Source organism: Poecilia latipinna, unplaced genomic scaffold (assembly GCF_001443285.1).
Source record: "Poecilia latipinna isolate Pla-1442-1.1 unplaced genomic scaffold, P_latipinna-1.0 Scaffold201, whole genome shotgun sequence".
NCBI classification, from domain to species: Eukaryota; Metazoa; Chordata; class Actinopteri; order Cyprinodontiformes; family Poeciliidae; genus Poecilia; species Poecilia latipinna.
The window spans coordinates 217,051-237,394 of NW_015112817.1; the positions used below are offsets into that span (position 1 = coordinate 217,051).

Sequence of the window (20,344 nt, forward strand, 5' to 3'; positions counted from 1 at the left end):
ACACACTCCTGAGTTCCTCTATTTTTTCCGTACACTTTTCGCCAGTTAACTACTAATGGATACTTTGTGCTATTTTAACCATTCAAATTTTACCATATTCTGCGCATTCAAAACACTACGGCTATTGTTTTTTTGTTTTTTTACGGCTTTGGTATTGACAACTTTTAAGCCTTATGAAATACTCAGCTTTTTGTGATCATCTTGGGCCCCATTGAAATGAATGCAACATCCCATAGTTTCTGAAAAATTCTGGGAACGCCATTTAAACTTTAAAATGCTGTCATATTCTTCTGTTTCTGTTCATCTCAACATTTCCATATCTTTTACAGAGTTCATAAAATACCTCTTCATGTTGCTCAATCTTTAGAAAAACATTGCTCCAGAGGCTCTGAGGGTTTCAAATTTAACCCTCCCAACCCTCCACCCTTTGGGCGGTCTAATTGATGCATGTTTACTCTGAAACAAAAAACAAAAAACATTTTGTTGCAGAAAAGCCTTTATGATTTGGTCAAAACTATCAAGGCTATAAAACTGACTGTCAGGATCCTATCTAGATATGTCTTAATATACACAAAGAACATGACACCAAATATTATAGAAACTATACCAAGCTTGTATATGATGATGTTATCCAGTTATTGAAACACACCAGAAACAAATATGGATGGATGTATGGGCGATTTATTCAAATTCTCCTGTTGTGCTGTTGGGTTTGAGGATTTGGTCAGAGGTTCGGCTATCAAATCACTGATGTCATAACATTTCCTGTTTGTTATCGACAAGAAATCCAACACATTGAAACACTTCACATCATATAGGATTGTAAATTTCTTTTGAGACCTGTGAAATACTGTGTTTTTGAATAATTCATTTGTAAAGAAAAACTATTGGTACTGAAAACCCTTGACAAAGTCTGGCATGGCTCACTCATGTCAAGCCACCTTAGAAAAGTATTTTTATAAACGGGGACCTTTGGTTTTTCTTTATAGAATATAAAGTAATGTACCTCATGTGCTCCAACATTTGCCATATATTGTCTTTATGCCAAACTTTTTTAGGTAATATAGATAAAAACTGAATCTGCAACACTTCTCCCAATTAATTAAAACTAATTATTGCTTGAGTAATCCACGAAGTGAGGGTGTAGTTGCTAAAAATCTATTGTTTTATTATAGTCAATGATCAATTATCTCTTACAAATTTGCAATCTCACATATACACAGATTAAAAAAAAAATTGGCATCTGTAGCAATAACACATCCAAAACTTGTCCTCTTAGACAGCCTCTATATCTTTAGTCAGCCTACAAGTATTTATAAATATATATGCACTCAATGATCATGGTAATCTAAACCCACAAATATTAGGATTTTTCATAAACACCCACTGAGACTGACTGTAAGAACATGAAGGGCAAAAAAATACTCATACAAATGACTATTTGGCCGATCTAACCCTGTCTTAAGTGCCATTTTGCATAGTTTCTTACTGTTCCTTCATTTGAGCTTCATGTGTATTTCCTACAATAATAATGCTTCATGTTTCTACATTTTGAGTATAAACTAAAATAAACTCCCATGAAAACATTTCTAACTCTGAATCAAATCTAAATATAAGCTAAGCATCTTTATGAATGATTTAGTTTTTACATAGTAAACAGTCAGTTTCACATGTATTATCTATTTAATCAGTAATGACAATTAATTAAAGAAATGAAGAGATGCAGAAATGACACTGCAAAACTCGAGCAGGTCTTTAGATCCTCGCTGTTTATCTCATCATCCAAGTCAGAAAAAGCACTTAATTAATCCATTAGGGCTTAGTTATTTAAGTCTCCTCACTCCTCTCAGGTACATGTTTCTTGATAAGCCCTGATAATGCTCTCATAAGCTGGAGGAGGGGTCTGCGTCACACCCAAACCCCTCAGACCATTGTTCCCCCAAAACGACTCTGGTCTTGAGCGGTTGACCGCTGGCTCTGCAGCGGTTTGCGCCGATCCAGCTGAGGTGGTCAGAGGTGGCGTACGAGGCAGCGTGGTCTGACTCCCCTCCTCAGCCTCCCTCGCAATCTGACTGCACTGAATAAGGGGATGGAAGGTGGAGGCCCTGAAGCTGGATTTATGCCCCACTGCATCCAGGTGATCTGGGGAGGAAGTCGGGCGATGGAAGCTGAAGGCGGCGCTTATCAAGCTGTTGTTGCTGCGACGTTCGTAGCTGCTGCTGCGGTTGAACCCTGGGCGACTGCGAGGGGAGTTCTGGGAGCGGCGGGGTGGGCGGCGGGTGATGCTGGCAGAGCCTGCCTTGCGTCGGGACATCCAGGTTAGGATCAAGTAAACCGTGGCACCCAACAGTAGGCCCACAGCGATGGATACACAGAACGCTATAATTAAAGGAGCTGTGAAAATAAAAAATAAAAAAAATAAAAAAATCCTTATTTTTTTTATTTTTATTTTTGTATTGTATTATACCATAAAGACCAGAGAAGTTGAAAGGACATTTTGTTTTTAATAATCTAAATTACTATTCAGTGTGTGTTTGCATCCACTCCACTTCACTACAATACAACTCAACAAAATCCAGTGCAACATGTTGTCTTCAGAAATCACTTCATTAGTAGACGAAGTCCACCTGTAATCTCTGCATTAATCAGCTGTCCTGTGAAGGCTTTAGACGTTTGTTAGCGAACGTAAGTGAAAGTTGTGGAGAACTTTAAAGCACAAGCTTTGGCACAACTGCAAACATAGCCAGTCATGGTAGCCTACTGAACTGCTTGAATGAGCAAGGAGAGCATTTATCAGAGAAGCAGCCAAAAAGTCTATGCAACAAAGTATTAGTTTAGAGAAGCTAAATAATCTCACTGTACATTATATATCTTAATAATTCACAATTATGTGGTGTTTTGTACTGGTCTACTAAATTGCTATAAAATGCGTTGGCATTTGAGGTTGTGATGTGATAAAATAGAATAACTTTAAGCAGCCTCAATTATCCATCTAAAAACGTAACACCTTTAAAACAATACCTTTCAAGACAATCCCACTTGCTGAAAAGAAAACCTTTTCTGTTTCATGTTTAGTAGAATCACTGGCTTTTTTCCCCTCTCATTTTGCACAGAGAAAAGCCGACAAGTTAAAACACTATCTGCAAATCGTATTTGAGGAAAAATACAACTTTTAACACAATAAAACATTTTAAACTGTGACGATGATGAACATGGTAGTTTTTGAAAGCAAACTGTTTATTCACAAGGAACCCGGGCAAACATATTGTACCCATTTTAGCAGTGATTAAAGCTTCAGATTCTTGAGTTAAAAAAAAAAAAGCGCCAACCAAGGAGACCACATCAAATGAAGCGATGGAAGGGGAAGCAAAAGTTTAAAAAAAAAAAAGAAAAAAACTCACCAGCATCAAAGGACTTCAGTATGTCCAGAATGACATTTGTGTTGTTTTCAGCCATGACAAGAAAAGAAACTGATCCCCCGTGCAGCCGGTCTTATAAACTCCTGTTCCCCCACTTCTCCCCTGCAACCTCTTTGTCAGTGTTTCCCCTCTTCTGATGGGTTTTCCTGTCTTTTTCAGCCTTGTCCCTTTTCCTGTTTTCCTACTTTCTCTCTCTCTGCTGCTTCACTCACTTTCTCTGAGACTCTTTCCGAGAGAGGCTGTACTCAGAGGCACGCAGGACCGACGGCGAACCCTGGCAGTCATCTTGTTTATGGAAGCGGAAAACTACACTGTCACATTTCCTGCTTTTCTGCTTGAAATTAGCAACAGGAGTGGCTTATCTAAGCAGGACAGAGATCCTGGAGGTGGGGAGACAGGGTGTTTCTGTAATCACTGCCTCTCCCATCACTTCCTTAAGGTTGATTAATGGGGGTGGAAAAAAGTTATCACAACATAACCCAGGGATATTAAATATTTCTGTTCAATATTTCTGCCTCGTACAAAAAAAAAGACATAATTTTTCAATTCTAGAAGTGCCCTTTTTTTGAAGTGAGGAGATTTCTGTTTCTTGAATTTTAGTGGTGCACATTTGAAACTACTGTGGTACATTCCTAACGGCCTGTCAGCATTTGGATATCTGCAGAAATTCCAGCATTTTTGTTGGTAAGCGCAGTCTTTCCGCAGCGTCTGCCAGGGCAGCGGCGTCTGGATTGAAGGGTCATGTGCTCCAGTAAAAACATTAGTAGTTGTTTGATAAGCAAACTCATACTCTTTTCGATTTAATGTTTGTTTATTTAACAAGCCATGCCTTCTCGGATCCCCTCATACTGGACTTACTCTTTCTATAAAGCAAGTCAATGCACAATTAGAATAAGTCAGCCCATTTGCCCCGTCATCGTCTCCTAAAACAACTTCTAAAGTTTAATGGTCTTCTAACTTTACCTTCTACATCAGTCGAATTATGCTTAACATACACATTGTGTGAAAATGCATAGATGGAATTTCTTCAAGAAGCTAAAAAAGCCTAAATCTACTTTACTGCCTCGGAGAGAAAGAAAAAGGGCCACTGCTTGAACTTCCTTGAATTGTTGGCTCAGCTGTGAGACCTGTACAAAATATCCAGCAACCACCCACAACACTGTGTGAATTGGTATGCATGGTTATTGTTTTATTCAATACAGAAAGTGAAGGTTTCTGTTCCGTTTATAATCAAACACATTCTTTTAGCTTTATGGCTAGCTGAGACTTCCTTTTACAGTAATTAGCAGTTTTTCAACCTGTGCTGAAGGATGTATTGTATTTTTGTCTCTTATATTATAAAATAACATCAAAAATCCTCAACCTACAGTGAAAACCAGATGTTTACATGTTTTGTGTGAAAAGACACATTTTTTGAGTTCAAGTTTCTGATTAAATTATTTTTGATTGCTAAATGTTAAAAAATTGAGCAAGTCGTTGTTTTTCTTTAAAGACTAACTAAACCCAAAATCAACTTATTTTTTTCAGATAAACTGTATAATTTGGACCTTAAAGTGCTGCCTTTAAATTGTGACTTTTTTTTTTTTGTGAAAACCTGTTTTAATTCTAATATTTTTCCCTAAAACCATCTGAATGCTGCCCCCTATGGGTTGGAAGGTGGCTACTGCAGTTGAATTTTTCCATTGGTTATAATGGTTCATCTTGATCGATATCGATGTCAGAACCCCGCATTTGGACTTAAAACCATCTCACTCAGACACAAACCCCCTGTGGCGAGTTAAAAGTCAGAATTGTGAGCAATGTGCGTTTTCCAGCTTTCCACAAATGTGATTCAGTTGCAGTGTAGAAATTCATCAGGAAGCCACAAAACCCATGTTCTTCCTAAAAGCACTGTTGGATTTTAGTGTGATTCTACAGAAACTCTATATTTCCAGACATTATTTGAGCATTGAAAATTCCCCAAAATAATCTTTGACCCTAATGTTATTATTTAGATTTATTAGTAGTGATTTTCTCCTGAACATTGGTGAAATGCTGCTTATTGTGCTAGAGATTACAAATATGGATTTTTTATTTTTTACTTTTTGCTTAATCAAAACCGTATTTCGAGTAATGTGTGTATTTTATAGTTGCTCCTCGTGTTTCCTTTGACACAGTTCTTCGAGGATAAAATGGATTTGCTGAGCAGCATTTCCTTCATGCTTCTGTGTTGATTTTGACATGCAGGTTAGCAGCAAACTTTCTATTGAGGTTTTAGAAAAGTGCTGACTGAGAATTAAAGAGATTACCACTCTGGCAGTCTCGGTCCCAGCTCTCTGCTTGTGCAGTGATTAGATAAGAAAACGGATCTTAAAAGGGTTGGGATTTATTTATTTAATTTTTATTTTTTTGCAACTGCTGGAAGATTTTGTATTGACCCACGAGCTTTGTCTCTGCTCTCTTCTGCTGCATTCTCTGCTCGCTCTCGTGCTGAATGCGTTTGCTCCTGAGGGACTCTGAGCCGTGGAGGTCACCCCAAGCCTCGCTGCGTGAAAATGCAGGGATCAGCAGTCCGCCGCTGTTGCTGCTGCAGTTGCTGCTGCAGAGTGCTCTGCCAATCTTGCAACACAAACTGCAGATTCTGACATATGTACATGTATTGTGATAAAGAGCTGACATGGGTAATTCGGATTGGTGGTTAAAGATAAATCGCATTCCCCAGGCACAGACAGACAGGTCTGTACATTAGATGGACACATTCAGTCATTTATTATTATTAGTAAGTGGGGAAAGTATGGACCTCGTTTATTTTGTTTTATCCTGAATTTTGTTTTTCACAGCCGCAATACTTAGAAACTTAGAAATTAAACGTAGTTTCACAAAAACATTTTTATTAAGCTTCCTGGAGGCTGCAAAAAAAAAAGAAAAAAAAAAAAAAGAAAATCTGGTAACTCAAGTGTTCTTCTCTGAGCTGCCTAGTGATTCCCTTCGTTATACCCACCTCATTAGCCTGCTGCAAGTCATCTGCCAAAGCTGCAGGATCTCCAGTTAATGCTAATTTAATAGTTGTTGTGTTTCATGTGGTTTCTTCCTTTATTGAATGACACTGTTGGCCAGAACTCTGCAGCAGTGCTTTCAGGTCCTTTAAGAAGTCTCCGGAGAGGATGATGAAAGGTCTGGTCTAATGGGATTACACATGGCGATAAGTGCTCAGAGCCCGGTGGTTCATCACACCTCCCTCCTGCCTTTCAAAGACGGGCATTGATCTGTTGTGGTGACACAGGACATCTAGGAGAATATATTCTGAGAGGTCTTTATTGACAAAAGTGTGTTTTTGTCTTTGTTGGTGATTATTTATTTATTCTGACTGCTCTTTTTTTTTTTTTTTTTTTTTTTTTTTTTTTAAAAAGGCATTTGCCTGGTCCATTGGTGCACCTCTACTGAGTGGATTAGAAAAAAGAAATACATTCAAACTTGTTCACTTAAGCTTTTTGAATAATCATCAATGCTGATTAAAATCAATGTACAGATTTTAATAAGTAACCCCAAATTTAACCCTGTAGATTGGATTCTATTATTTTAGTGATGGGTCAAAAGCCGGGAGCAATCAGTTTACCTGCATAAATAAGAATATGTTCTTGCCTTGTAATTTAGAAAACAAAGATCTCAAGCCATTTGTTTAACTCTATTTTTAAATTACACAGAGGTAGTAACTTACTGTGTGTATTTATGAGTTAACCAAAAATATCCATATGTCTAAAAGCTGCATTTATGTTGCATGATTAAGGCAGAAATTATGCTATCACATTATTTGCTTTAATTAATGCAAACCAAATCTTCACCTCGTGTTGTTTTTAATAAAACAAAGGCAGTAAATATGACAAATTCACTTTCCACCTGCTTCGTTTGTTATATCTTAAAAACATTTTGTTGTTGCTCCAAATTAAATCTATTTTAAATGTTGCTTTTCATATTTAAATCAGTGATTTTTTTTTTTTTTTAAATCCTGGTCCTCTGAGGCCCACTGTCCTTCATGTCTTTCTGCTTCAGTACACCTGATTCAGGTGAATATATTGCCTCCACAACCTGTCATAAATGCTGTAGAAGCCTGTTAATTGATTCTGTTGAGCATGGTTGAGAACTACTGGTCTGAGTCGAGTTTCGTTTCTCTGCTTTTTGACCAGTGGTAAATAAGCACTGATAAAATTATGTAGTCAAAATGGTGCTCCTCACTGATTTGACTGTGAATATTTTCAGTCTTGAGGCAGCCCTCTGATGTTTGCACCACTGTCTTCAGAACTGTATTGAGAAGCGTTTCTGAACGTTCCCTCATCTGTGTCTATTTTCTGGAAGATGTTTTTTGCGGGATGCTCCTTTGGCTCCGACAAAGATTTAATTTCAAACTAATTGTGCCATAATTTTAGGACACTGTAAGCTTTTAACCTGACTATAACAAAAAAATATAGACTAAAATTGATTTTGTTTTCCATTTTCAGCTAATATATTTTTTTCTGTTTTATCTATTGACAGAATGCAGCAAGTGTATTATGTGGACACCAGGTGGCAGTGTGCCTTCAAACCAAGGAGCACGTCTGGTCTGCAGAAGTATCAGACTCAGGCGAGGGAGGGAGGCTTTAAGATGTGTACTACACACACATACATGCTCGCATACACATGCAGCATGCACTTACATCATCGCTGTCAGGGGAGGAGCTTTGCTGAGTGTGAGGATTGCAGACTCCTACTGTAACAGGGATGACTTGTGCTGGGGGAACACAGTCAAATCCAGACATAATTCAGTTCTGATACTCAGCATTTAGTGTTAAGACACCGAAGTACTGCAACACAATCTGCTGCTTGGTCAGAGCATGAGAGTCCTGCAAAGGCGACACTCAGCAGTTGGGACGAGACTTTGTGCTGACCTCAGGACAGCAGCATGGCATCATCACCCAGGCACTATGGTCACTCTGCTCGAGATATTGCCAATGTGATGCAGAGGCTTCAAGGTAGGGGCAAAATGCTTACTCATTCACAGGCTCCCAGGTTGGTTTGTAGCATTTTTAGAGGTGACCTCATGGTTGGACATGCTAAAAATGTTTTTTTTTTTTTTTTTTTTGCACATTCTTGTTGCTTGTGACCATGAATAACTTCTCTGAATAGTGTTGTTATTTATGCTTGCTTAGTAATACAGCTTGGACTTTTCATATCCAATGTCCCAAGCTGCATTTTCAAAGAAAAAAAAATGTTAGTTTTTATAAGTGTTTTATTTTGGAAACTCTCTGAGGGGTCCGGATTGAGATTTTCAGTGGGGATGTAAGTGATGTTATATGCTGTTTTGCAGAAGAAGTATATTAGAGAAGCTGACATGGCTGTTGCATGGCTTTTATTAAGTGTTTATGCCTGTGCATTGCTGCTGCGTATTTGTGCTTATTTGCACACACATAACAGCATGCATGTGGTTGTCAGTGTTTCTCTGTGTGGATAGACGGGACAGCAGACAACAGGACAGCTAATCCCTAGAGGAGCTGACGGGATGAAGTTTATTCCTCTCACTTAACTCGAGAGCAGTGACAGGACTTTCCCTTTGAGCCCTCAGCTTCAATTGTGAATTAACACATTTAAAAAATATATTATTAACCCATCTTGATATTGTATTTAACTCATCTTATTTCTACATGTGGTAAACATTACACGTATCCAGCCTTTCGCTATCATGTATCACAGACTTTGAGTGAAGCAGTGCATCTCCGTCAGGTCAAGATCACGTATCTCCTGCTGACAGACTGAGATTGATGACGCTCGCAATCTAGCAGGAAAGTCAGGTGACAGTAGAGCTGAGATGCAATATGGCTGCTCCCTGTGCGGCTTCTGAGGTGGCAGTTTCTGTGAAAGCAGCGAGAAGCAGCAGCATCAGCAGCCACGTGGCTCCTCTGCATCACTGTGTGCAGGTGTGGATGCACGCTTTGAATCCCAATCGTGCACCTACCGAGCTAAATTTAGAAGTCTCACTTTAAGCCCTCCCCTCACTGCACATTGCACACACACACGCATGCACACACACATACACACGCATGCACACACACATACACACAAAATTCGGTGATATACGAGTGTATGTACAGTTCACCTTATAAAAACCTGAAAATTACTGTTTGCACAAGTTGAAGTGGGTTTCATTCATACTAATGTTTATTGTTACCAGTGATTTTTTTATTTTTTTTTTTTTTTTTTTTTTTTACCATTTCTTATTCATGCAATGGTTTAATTCGGTAATATTTTGGTTGTGAAAGATATAATCTGAACATTGCTTTTTTTTTAAAGATTCTTTTTGGAAATCCTTATCTATTTTTTTTTTTTTACAGCCTTAGCAGAAAAACAACACCAAAGCGAAACATCTTCAACTTCATGCATGACTATGGAGGTTTTGCTCTTCCAGTCATTCTCAGCATTTCTCTTCCCCTAAACCACCACAGCACATCCTCTCCAGCCTTCTCTGAATCATTTATATGTTCACTGCAAACTCAAGATGCTTTCTCTTCCTTCACCTTTCTGATGACCACCCTCAGCCAGAAAGTCAGTATATTATTTTGAGCTTCGGACAGTGAAGTACTAATATTTTAGCATATTTTAACTTCTCGAAAACCTTGTTGCCGATGATATTTTTGCTTGTCCATCGTATCCCTGTCTACCTTAACCAATTCTCTGGTTTTGGTCTTGCCGTCGATGATGAAGAAGTTGTTGAAGTACAAATTGATTTTGTGCACAAGTGTATTTACCACATTATAAGTTAAGGTCAAGAATATCTGTTATTGATTTAATGATTGATTTTAGTTCCATATGGACACAATCCTTTGAGTTTTGGTAGTGGGACCAATACCTATTTCACTAGATGATTTGACTATATATTTAGCCTTTTATTTGAAAGTACTTAAAGAATTTGAGTCACACTACATAAATTCATAAGAGGACATAAAATATAATTTGATGAGAGAAACTGTTTCATTGCAAATAAACCAAATATTGGTTTTCTTATTATTATTATTGTCATTATTAATATTAGCCTATTTGTTTAGTGATTTTTGCCCATCACTTAGAGCATATCTGAATGTTTGATTTTATCATCAAATCACAAACCTTAAAGTTCTAATGTTTCTTTTTTCAACTAAGCATAAGCCTGTTCTTTGTTTGGGTGATATTAAAAAGTTAGAAATTAGTAAGATTTATTCTCAGATTTTGTTATATATGGGTTGCTATAATCTTGAAATGATTGATTTTTTTTTTCTTTCAAAGAAACCTCCCAATAATCTCATTTTGGTTGAGTTGTATGGTTATTTATGATCCCCAAGCTGTAAAAATTTAATGTTTCCCAATAATACATATTCTCGAAATCACAGCCAGATGCGATGGCATTCCCACTTCAGCATTAATTTGGAAGTTTAGTAACTGCTGAGTGCAACATTAAAACAATCAAAAGTTATTGCCCCAGTTTTAGAGGCTGCGTTTTTCCTCTGTTTAACTGTCTCTTTTGGTGCACCTCTCTGTGAAAGAACACCAATTAGCGACACCATATGGCGGTAAAACAGAGGCTGCTTTGAACACCTCCTAGCCTGAACTCCTCCATATGCTGTGGAATTTGTGTATTTGTTGTCTCTCATTAATGAGAAAAGTAATGCAGTGTGTTTCTTTTTTTTAAGTGTTTCTGCATCTTACCTGTTTTCTCGGTTTTGTGGGTGGTGGAGGCGTTAATTTCTATCTGCCCCTCTGGGTTTTTACCATCTACTGGCCTATCCAGCACATTCACGTTTGAGAAAACACCTGCTTGAATTATTCCTACTAATGCTACGCTATGTATGTCTCAGCATCTGGGCAATACAAGTTTAGTAAAGAAGGATACAGATCAGGATGGTTTGGGTAAAGCCAGCAGAGGTCAGCATGTCTGTAGGACTTGCAGTAGGACCCCTACTGAGACCGTTGGATGGATTAAACAGGAACGAGAAAGACAGCAGGAAGACCATAAAAATAAGACCGAGCAAGGAGAGGAAAGGGAGAAAGAGAGACGTGTCCCACCAGTTCTTCTGATTGCTTGCGGGTCTGGCACAGATCCTGAGGTTGGCACGCAGCCAGGTTGACATCCTGGTGCCAGGGGCGGCATTATGATTTGGCCATGGTGAGTGAGACCCGAGCAGACGGTCACCTTGAGCCACAGCAGCCCCCCGTTTAGTTGTGACACCAACATTCATCGTCTGTGGGTCTGGATACCGCAGCGTCACACATGCTCATGTGCCCAGAGTTACACACACAGACACAGAAAACACCACTGAGTCTTAAAAATAGCTGCTATGCATCTTTTTCTCACCCGTCCCACTGCTGGGATTTAGCAATTTAGCTGAATGGCTAAACCCTGTGGTTAGGACCCAAAGCGAGTATTTCAGACTATCAGACCAGGAAAAAGTGTAACAGAGCTACAGTGTGATTGGCTGTGTACCCTGCTGCTTCTTCTCCTTGTCTTCCCAGATTGTGTTTATGAATCATTGCCATGGCTGCCGTTGCATGACAGCCAACACAAGATCTTTTATTCCGCCTACCCTATGGGCTTTTTGGCCATCTTTAGTTCAGACAGAGAACATTGTGTTTGATCAAATGACATCTCTCTCCGTGTGAGAGAGAACCCTAGCAGGTATTTGTGTTTAGGTCCTGGATGCTTAATGTGGCTGATTCTATTGCGAAGCAGATTATAATCTCTTTTTACGTGACAGACGGTGGAGGTCTGACTGACACATCACAAGATTAGGTGACTAAAAGGGGTCCAACTATACAAAACGGGCTGGTAGGATGCTTTCTGAAGCTTTAACCTTCTTTTAAATGTCACACATTCACAAAGGTCAGATGGAATAGGGGATAATGTTGGCATATTCATTTGTGTTTTCTGAATTAAAAACCAACCCTTTTGTATGTTATCAAATTATATGGTTTTTTTTTTGTTTGTTTTTTTAAAATAAGGTCTTGAGTGTTAATTTTGGTCAGTTTCTTCCTCTACTGATGCAATGGAAAAGGATTTACAATATACTACAGTCCACTAACATATGGTGCAAAATAAAACAATACAAAGTGATATGGTGTTTTGCTATTCAATTACTACACATTAGTATCATATATTTAGTGATCCTTGGTGGGAAATTATTTTTTTTACTAATCACTGCCCCAGTAACTGTTCACAAAAAGTATTAAAGCAAACATATAACCTTTTACTCTGAGTATCTGCCTTCTGTTTCTAGGTAGATATGTGTCTGAGTGAAAATGTCACACCATCACCTCTATATTTATTTAAGGTCTCAGCACAGCTGGTGGGCTATCCAGCAACCGTGTTTATTGACAGCTTAAAAAAATCTGTAGCATAAGTGTAGCAATGCAGAAATATTGCCAATACCTCATATATTGTTCATGCCGCTTCTGTGAAATTTTTATGTGTCCCAGTCATAAGCTCATATGATCTCAATGCTCCTATTGCAGTGATGTATAGATCTATATAAAAAAAATTAAAATGTAGCTTTTGTAGATATATAAGAAGCAGTGTGACAGTAGCACTATACAATACAAATATGGTCCACTACTAAGGCGCAGTTTTTGTTTTAAAGCTGAGAATAGATATGTGTTAATGGATAAAAAGATGATCCTTGCAATATATTGTTGACCTCCTAATGCATTTATTATGGAGCTCAGTGTCTGCTTAAGGCTGCCACAGCTGGTATCTCTGCCCAGTTACACTATTTTTAGTACTTCTACAGCGCATATAGCGCTTTTTGTCAATCTTTTCTATCAGACAGCTTTGATTGGCATACTAAACAATGTCCAAGGAGATAAAATCCACCCACCTTTGCTTTTAACCCTGAGCTACATTCGGCTCCTGCCTACAATACCTTGTATGCTCTTATCTTTCATCCCCCAGACACCTTAGTCCCTTTTTCCACCTGTCACAATGGGATAGGGTGATGGGAAAGTTTGCCTTTAGCAGCAAATTGGCAGGTCACTGTGAAGCCCTGACCTCAGAGAGGTCAGCTGATCAGATAAAGTGATATGTAGCACAACAGGCAAAACGGAGATTGAAAGTTTTATGTTAATCTGCTCAAAGCGCCATATGTTTGGATTTATCAGCCCAGCAGTTTAATCAGACTTATATTTACTATGCAGAACTGACGTTCAAATAACAAATAACAGCTTAATATTTCTAAATCTTTGATCATTCATTTCATCATCATCTCTTGCTGGAGGTGGACTCATTTATGGAAAATAAGATTCTTTGCTCCTGTGTTTATTCATTCAGTGTCTACTTCTCGATTCAATTATGGTGCATGATATCCACCAGCGCTTCTCATTTACCTGCAGTGCAAACATCAGAGCATTTAAAATGTGTCTAAGACACGCTATTTGCTGTTGTAACCAGGATGGGATGTGTCTCCTTGCTGTGTTTGCCTTCAGACACAAACTCAACCTTTCACCTGGCATAATAAATATGAGTCTTGCTTTCCATTCAAAAAGAAATAGTCAGAGAATGACAGACGGCACTGGTTTCAATCAGACAGAAAGTGTAGCCGCTGTATAAGCATAAATGCACTCAAATCCGTTGTATGAAACAGGATTTTGTAGATTATTCTGGCTCTGTTCCAGGCAATATTTTTTATTTATTTATTTCTTTACCTCACAGCAAAGACAAGATTTTAAGTGAATTTACTGCTCAGGCCACTGTGATTTATGTAGTGTGCTGACGCCAGTCCTTTCGCTTTATTCGTCCCTGTAATGTGTGGCGGGCCACTGAACCTGGATAAAGAGCTTAGACTGTCTGACCTACTCCTGCACTCTCACACGCATAAAGCATCACACTGCAGTCATCACGGAGCACAGCAGAGAAACTTTGAGCTGAATATATTTTTCAGAACCAGATTTAGTTTCCCTTATACTTTTAGTCCCCTAAGTGGTGTTATAATTCGACACCTGTGCCTCCTGAGGAAGAACATGAGCTGCATGTTCAGACCGTTTGTGTACATTTACGAATGGGGTTTTGTTCTGCTAAATGCATTTTATTAGATTAAAGGAGTAGCAATATGCAAAATAGACTTTTTTGAGCCTTACATCAAGTTATAATATTCCTTCATCAAAAACATACCTAGAGTGTTGCTTTGATTCTTTCATGCATATTTGAGAGATCCTTTAATCTCCCCTGGCTGCTGTTTAGCTGTGCAAAATGCCTGGTTTGACGTAGCATCACTTTTGAGCACAAAGCTGCAGTTTCTGAGCTTCTACCTCACAGAGCACCCCTTCCTCACCCAGCTCCTTCAGACTAGCCAGCAGCAATTAGCAAACACCTGGTGGAACTGCACATCCGCTGAGCTCATTATACGATCTACTTCTCAGTGCAAAGCTGGTAAAAAATGTTGTTAAAGGGTTAATAGAGGAGCTATGTCGTGATGACTTCCTGAAGTTGGAGTGTTAGAAATAGCAGGACTTTCTTAAAGAGACAGAGGCCCAATTTAAAGGCATTAATTACGAGGTCAAATTTATTTACAGTCATTTCTAATTTATGCAGCATTTTTAAATCAACTGAAGGTAACAGTTACTTGATTGTGCTATAAAATGATTCTATGTGGCTGGAAAACGCCTAATACTTAACCTAATTAAGAAATTAGCTTATGCACCACAATGCAACACTAATTTGTCACAGAATATATGTTAGTTTTTCTTAAGCAGACCCAAGTTGTTTTTGTTTCCTCTAGCTTTAAATCTTTTCCAATTTGTTGTAATTTCATTTCAAATGCATTCACTTTTCATGCTCACATTCACATTCATTTTCTCTATACATTCGTGTGAACATGTGTGTCTCTCTGGTGCAGGTGCAGAAATTGCTAAAATTACCGTATCAGTGGCTTGAATTTAATGAACACTGATATTTGGACATGTTTTTGTGAACGGCAAAGTGCCTCCTCTGCACATCTGCTCCTGAATAGGACGTGATGGTGCATGAGAGAGGAAGACGGGCGTGTTTTGATAATCACTTTGACTTGTTCCCCCTTTTCTTGCTCTCTTTAATGTGGTGTCATTATAACTGAAATGTAATTAGCTATGCTAATGGGCTGACATTTGGACTTCCGTCTCAGCACTTACGTCGGGACTGGCAGAAATGTGCCACAAATGAAGTGGGATCGCAAATGGAGAGGCTGAATGGACACGTGAGGGCTGAGTGGAGGCTGTGAGAGTGTGATGGGGGCTGCTGTTGAGATCCAGGGCTAAAGCAGTGTAGAGTAAGCATGAGGAGCATTTTTTGAAATTAGGAATTGTTTGGGTGAAAGAGCTGGAATCAGGAAGCAGATAAATAGGCTACTGTGGGATAGAAAAGGGTCTGAAAAGGCTCCATATTCTGGGAAATCACTCTCATCCGTGTCGAATGTGTGCTTGACAAATCAGCTGCGTGTGTGTGAAGTAATTACGGGATGCCTCTGCAGAACACAACAATGCCACCCTTTTAGAACATGATAGCTTTAACAGGCTGCTCCATTAATGCTGCACAGCAGATGAAGATGCATTACAGCATTTCTGCTCAGCAGCATTGTCTCAACACTTGAACTTACTCTCATTTCGTCACAGACATCCATGTATTCGGATTTTACGTGTCGGACCAACACAATAGAATATGATGCGTGGTTTTACAACATTTCACAAATATAAATCAGAAAACTGTAGCACACATTTACATTCAAGTGAACGTGAATTTTGGAGTCTTGCCACTAATCCTTAATTAGATTTACAGGTACGTCTAAAAAAATAAGAATACAAAGCTTAATATTTTTTGTTACTCATTTCACAAAGTGGAATATACAGATCGATTACACATAGCGAAAGATTTCAAGCATGTATTTCTTGTATAATTTTGATGTTTATGAGTAAAGGAAACCCATAATTCAGTTTTTCAGCAAATTTAGAATATTACACAAAGTCAGTAATAAAAAACAATATTTGAAACAGAAATGCCAAGCTCTGAAAAACTGTTAATTAATAATCTAATAATCTAACCCACTTTAATTAAAGGTTTTCACAACTTAATACCTGACCTGTCTGGTGTGTGCCTGGTTCCTGTTTATGCCGTTTACTTACTAAGCAACTGTATTTATACAGATATCAGTTTGCACACACTAGATTAAAACAAGCTGAATATACAGTAAATGTTCATGGGACTTGTGTTTGGGGGACAAAATACAAAGCATGGGTTTTGTTTTTGCTTCACAATTACATGAAATAAAACTCTAAAGACTTCAGCCTGAATTAACAGCTATCACATAAATCAGTCACTTGAAATCCCAGTTAATTACTCTGAACCTGTGGTTGTAAAATATTAAGTTAAAGAATTAAAAGAGCCTAAATATGCTTGCAAACCACTATATTTGAATAAATGTATGACCAAATTATTAATCAATAGAAGAGTGTGTGGTATTGTACAATTAATGCATGAAAGCCTGTACTTGTCTGACTCACCAGACTGTTTTAATAGATAATCTGATGTTTTCCTCATTTTTCATTGGATCGCACTGATTTCTTCTAAGACGAAGCAAAGATCTGATGCAATTATTACCTTGCCTCTCCACTAGGTGGCGTTGCGTCACTATGCACTTCTTTGAGGACTTAATAAGCACTCTTGGTTGCTCAGATAGAAAATCCAAACATCCTTAGGGTGAATAGATTACAATACGAGCAGAAGCAGCGCTACCCCACCCTTCAGGAGGAGGCGTTTGTTTTTCCTTTAATGGTTGAAAAGATGCTGTTCCTCCCCTCTTTGAGAAGCGGCACAGCCTGCAGTCATACCTGTGTAAACGCTGGGCTATGACTAACATTCAGACCTCCACGACCTCTGTGACAGATCTTGTGTTTTCCCTTTCTTTCTTTTTTTTTTTTTGTTAGGTTGCCAGGGGTTCCAGTAGAGATCCTGAACAGCTGAGGTTCAGTCTTTTTTTAACCCTCACCCTGTTTTTTTTGTTGTTGTTTCCCCCCCCCCCCCCCTCTCTATTGGAAAGCCTGAAACACTCCTGAGATCTGCTGCCTAGAGGAGTCTGTTCTTATACATTTTGTGGATGCAGTGGAAGAGAAAACGTCTCTGTCTCTGTTTGAGTGTGTGTTTTCGTGTCGGGCTGCACCTGCTCGCCTTGTGTTTCTCTCTCATCCCCCATGGTGAAGCTTAATAAGTCCCTTGAATCCTTATCCTCTGGTTTTGATTTTGTCCTGGGGTTGTTTTTTTGTAAAGCAGCGTAACTCACACGAGAAGTTCAGCTTACTTGTTTTTGCCCTAGAGGCACTTGTTGGAGAAATTCTTGAGCACATACTAAATAAGCAGGAATGCCGCCTGTGCATGTTTGTTTGCAGCTGTAGTAAAAGCGGGATTAAATGAGGGTACCTGTCAAATTAAATGCTTCTCATTGACAATTTTCAGCACCCTGGATAGCTCCTTCACACTTCAAAATTTATGTGTAGCTCCTCAACAGCACATCATTGGCTGCTAGACATATTTAACTTGACATTAATGCTTAAATAAACCCAAAATAGGCTTTTATTATTTATAACATTGATATTCTTTGAGCTGTCTTGTTCTGCAAAAAACAGCAGCATGTGAAAACAATAGATTTTTCCAAGCTGTAACACTTTACAGGCCAAGGATTTTCTAGCAGTTCTCTTATTGACCATGAATTGGGGGGGGAAAAAAAGCGAAAGCCCCTCTGAATACTGCTTTCCATTGGCAGAAAAATAATGGATTTATGAGCTGAGGTGAAAACGTAAAAGGCAATGCAAATGTAAATACAGACTTGGATAAATATTTCTATACAGAAAAGTAAAGCACCCTTGTTTCAGAAACAAGTATGTGGAAAACGCATTTGATCAAACTGTGACGGCCGGTTTCAGGGCTGTTAAAGGGACGAGTGTCAGCAGCGTGATTATCAGCGGGCAGATAGCAGATGACAGCTGCCATTGGTTATTGATGACTTTCATAATTAAAATCTCTTATGGGAAGAAGCAGAAGAACAAAAGGAGAGGGGGAAAAAAATCACAGAAAATGATGAATGGTCCTTTCATCGCTAAAGCTGATATTGGAACCAGCAGGCTCCTCTGTGTGGATATTGCTTTCCAGGAAAGTCTCTGAATTTGGCTTCAAAGAGGATCCACTAGCTTTTAATATTCCCACAGCTCTGAATGTCCACATGTTTGGGTTTTCACTCGTGTACATGAAATCACCGAGTGGCATCAGACAGGAGGACTAGATACAAATCAGACATTTAAAAGGAAGAAAATCCTGCAGTACGCTGGTCCTATTCTCTGCTGGATTTTCCCCCTTCAGCATTACAAATGCAGCACTTGCAATGTTCTGGAGGCAATCGAAACGGTTTGCAACAGCATCTTCGGGTAATATCCGTCCAAGGAGAAGCATTCCTGTGGTTACCTGAGCCTGAGGGGTGTGTGAGTGCATAAAGTAGCTGAATAAACAAGACTGCAGCTGACTTTTATTTTTGTTTTTACATGGAATAACAGTAAAGTTATATCAGTATAGTAAAAGCAATTAATCATAGTGAGAGGAAACACAAACAGATGGTAATTACGTTTATAACTAACAGGTATCAATTGGGGCTGTGTGAAATGACCTACATTTCTATACCCTTTAGGGAAATTATTAGCCACACTGCTGCTTTTCACAAAATAAGAGCAATTCTGCCAACAAACAATCCCTTTTTACCACATATTCCTTATCACAACTCTCTGATTCAGAGGAATTTTGCTTTACAAACAAGTTTATCTATGGATCTAACCTCTCCGAATCTGGACCTTCAGTAATTCTTTTAATTTGTTTCCCTGTCACTATGATGTTTCCTCTCACCTAATAAAAATTCAGTGGACTCAAGAGTTTTCTGGATGGGCGGGGAAGAGTGAGGGATGCATTTAGGACCATTAGGAGATTCTAAGCTCCCCGCAAATTAGATGCAGAAGGGTAAAGATTGCGTACATCATATATATCTGTGATATTGCCATCCAGTCATCCAAGGTGTAGCCAAGGACGATACGTAGGTGGAGCTCTCTATGTATTGAATTAATTCGATGTATTGCCCAGCCCTAGTCTCAGTAACACTCTGCCCTTCATAATTTGTTGTTTACTTTCTTCAACTTTTTAATGCTTTAGATTTACAGGAGAGACCACATTTTTTGTTCCAGTTTGCTTAATGTTCAAAAGCATTTTCTTATTTTCTGAGGGGATTTTATGAATCTTATTTTTAGAGGAACACTTAACAGGCTGATTTCTATTCTTTTGGAAAGTATTTAACTTGCCTGTTTCTTTTTTTTTTTTTTTAAAGAATTTCTAAACAGAAATGTGTAATACCAGGATTTTGAGCATTTTTTCTAGCCTTGAACAGTCATTCCCCAGTTGCACTAGGAGTCGAGGCTTCCTGACACTGAGTCTAAAATGGCATCTGTTGTAAAATCGATTTACTATTTCTAAAGGGAAGACATGATTACAAAGTCAACATTTTAAACTGTTTTCAGTATTTAACTTTAGTGTCTTGCGCAATTATCGCTCTTAGCATTATTAGCCAGATGAGGCTGAAGGCATTACAGTTGTTGCTTTAGTCAACTCCCCCAATTCATTGAAATGTCTTCAACTGATATAAATTGATGTTATGTATCAGATTGCTTCTACTTCTACTAAAATTAGCAACATTTAGCAAAAGGTTGAAGGGGAAACATCACAAGTACTGGCTTGAATGTAGCTTTCTGTTGTGGTAGCTGTAACAAACAACCAACAAACCTCCCATTGAAAGAAATACCATTCTGTTTTCAACCATCTTATTAGTTTTACGTAGTTATTTTATTTTAAGTAGGGCTGAAACGATTCCTCGAATGATTCGAGTACCTCGATTACTAAA

General features: G+C 38.5%; 2 protein-coding genes across 2 annotated transcripts in view; one reads left to right on the forward strand and one right to left on the reverse strand.

Moving 5' to 3' along the window:
* Nucleotides 1–661: 661 nt before the first annotated feature.
* On the reverse strand, nt 662–3,759 carry myct1a (myc target 1a). Its single transcript, XM_015031268.1, has 2 exons — nt 3,402–3,759; nt 662–2,394 (listed from the first exon to the last, which is right to left on the reverse strand). The coding sequence occupies exons 1-2, from the start codon at nt 3,454–3,456 to the stop codon at nt 1,847–1,849; spliced, it is 603 nt and encodes a 200-aa protein (XP_014886754.1). The 5' UTR covers nt 3,457–3,759; the 3' UTR covers nt 662–1,846.
* Nucleotides 3,760–8,121: 4,362 nt separating this feature from the next.
* syne1a (spectrin repeat containing, nuclear envelope 1a) overlaps nt 8,122–20,344 on the forward strand; it is a 154,950-nt gene continuing 142,727 nt past the window's right edge. The window contains exon 1 of the mRNA XM_015031270.1: nt 8,122–8,404. Coding sequence (XP_014886756.1) covers nt 8,335–8,404 — 70 coding nt within the window. The 5' untranslated portion in view covers nt 8,122–8,334. The remainder of the gene's footprint in view (nt 8,405–20,344) is intronic.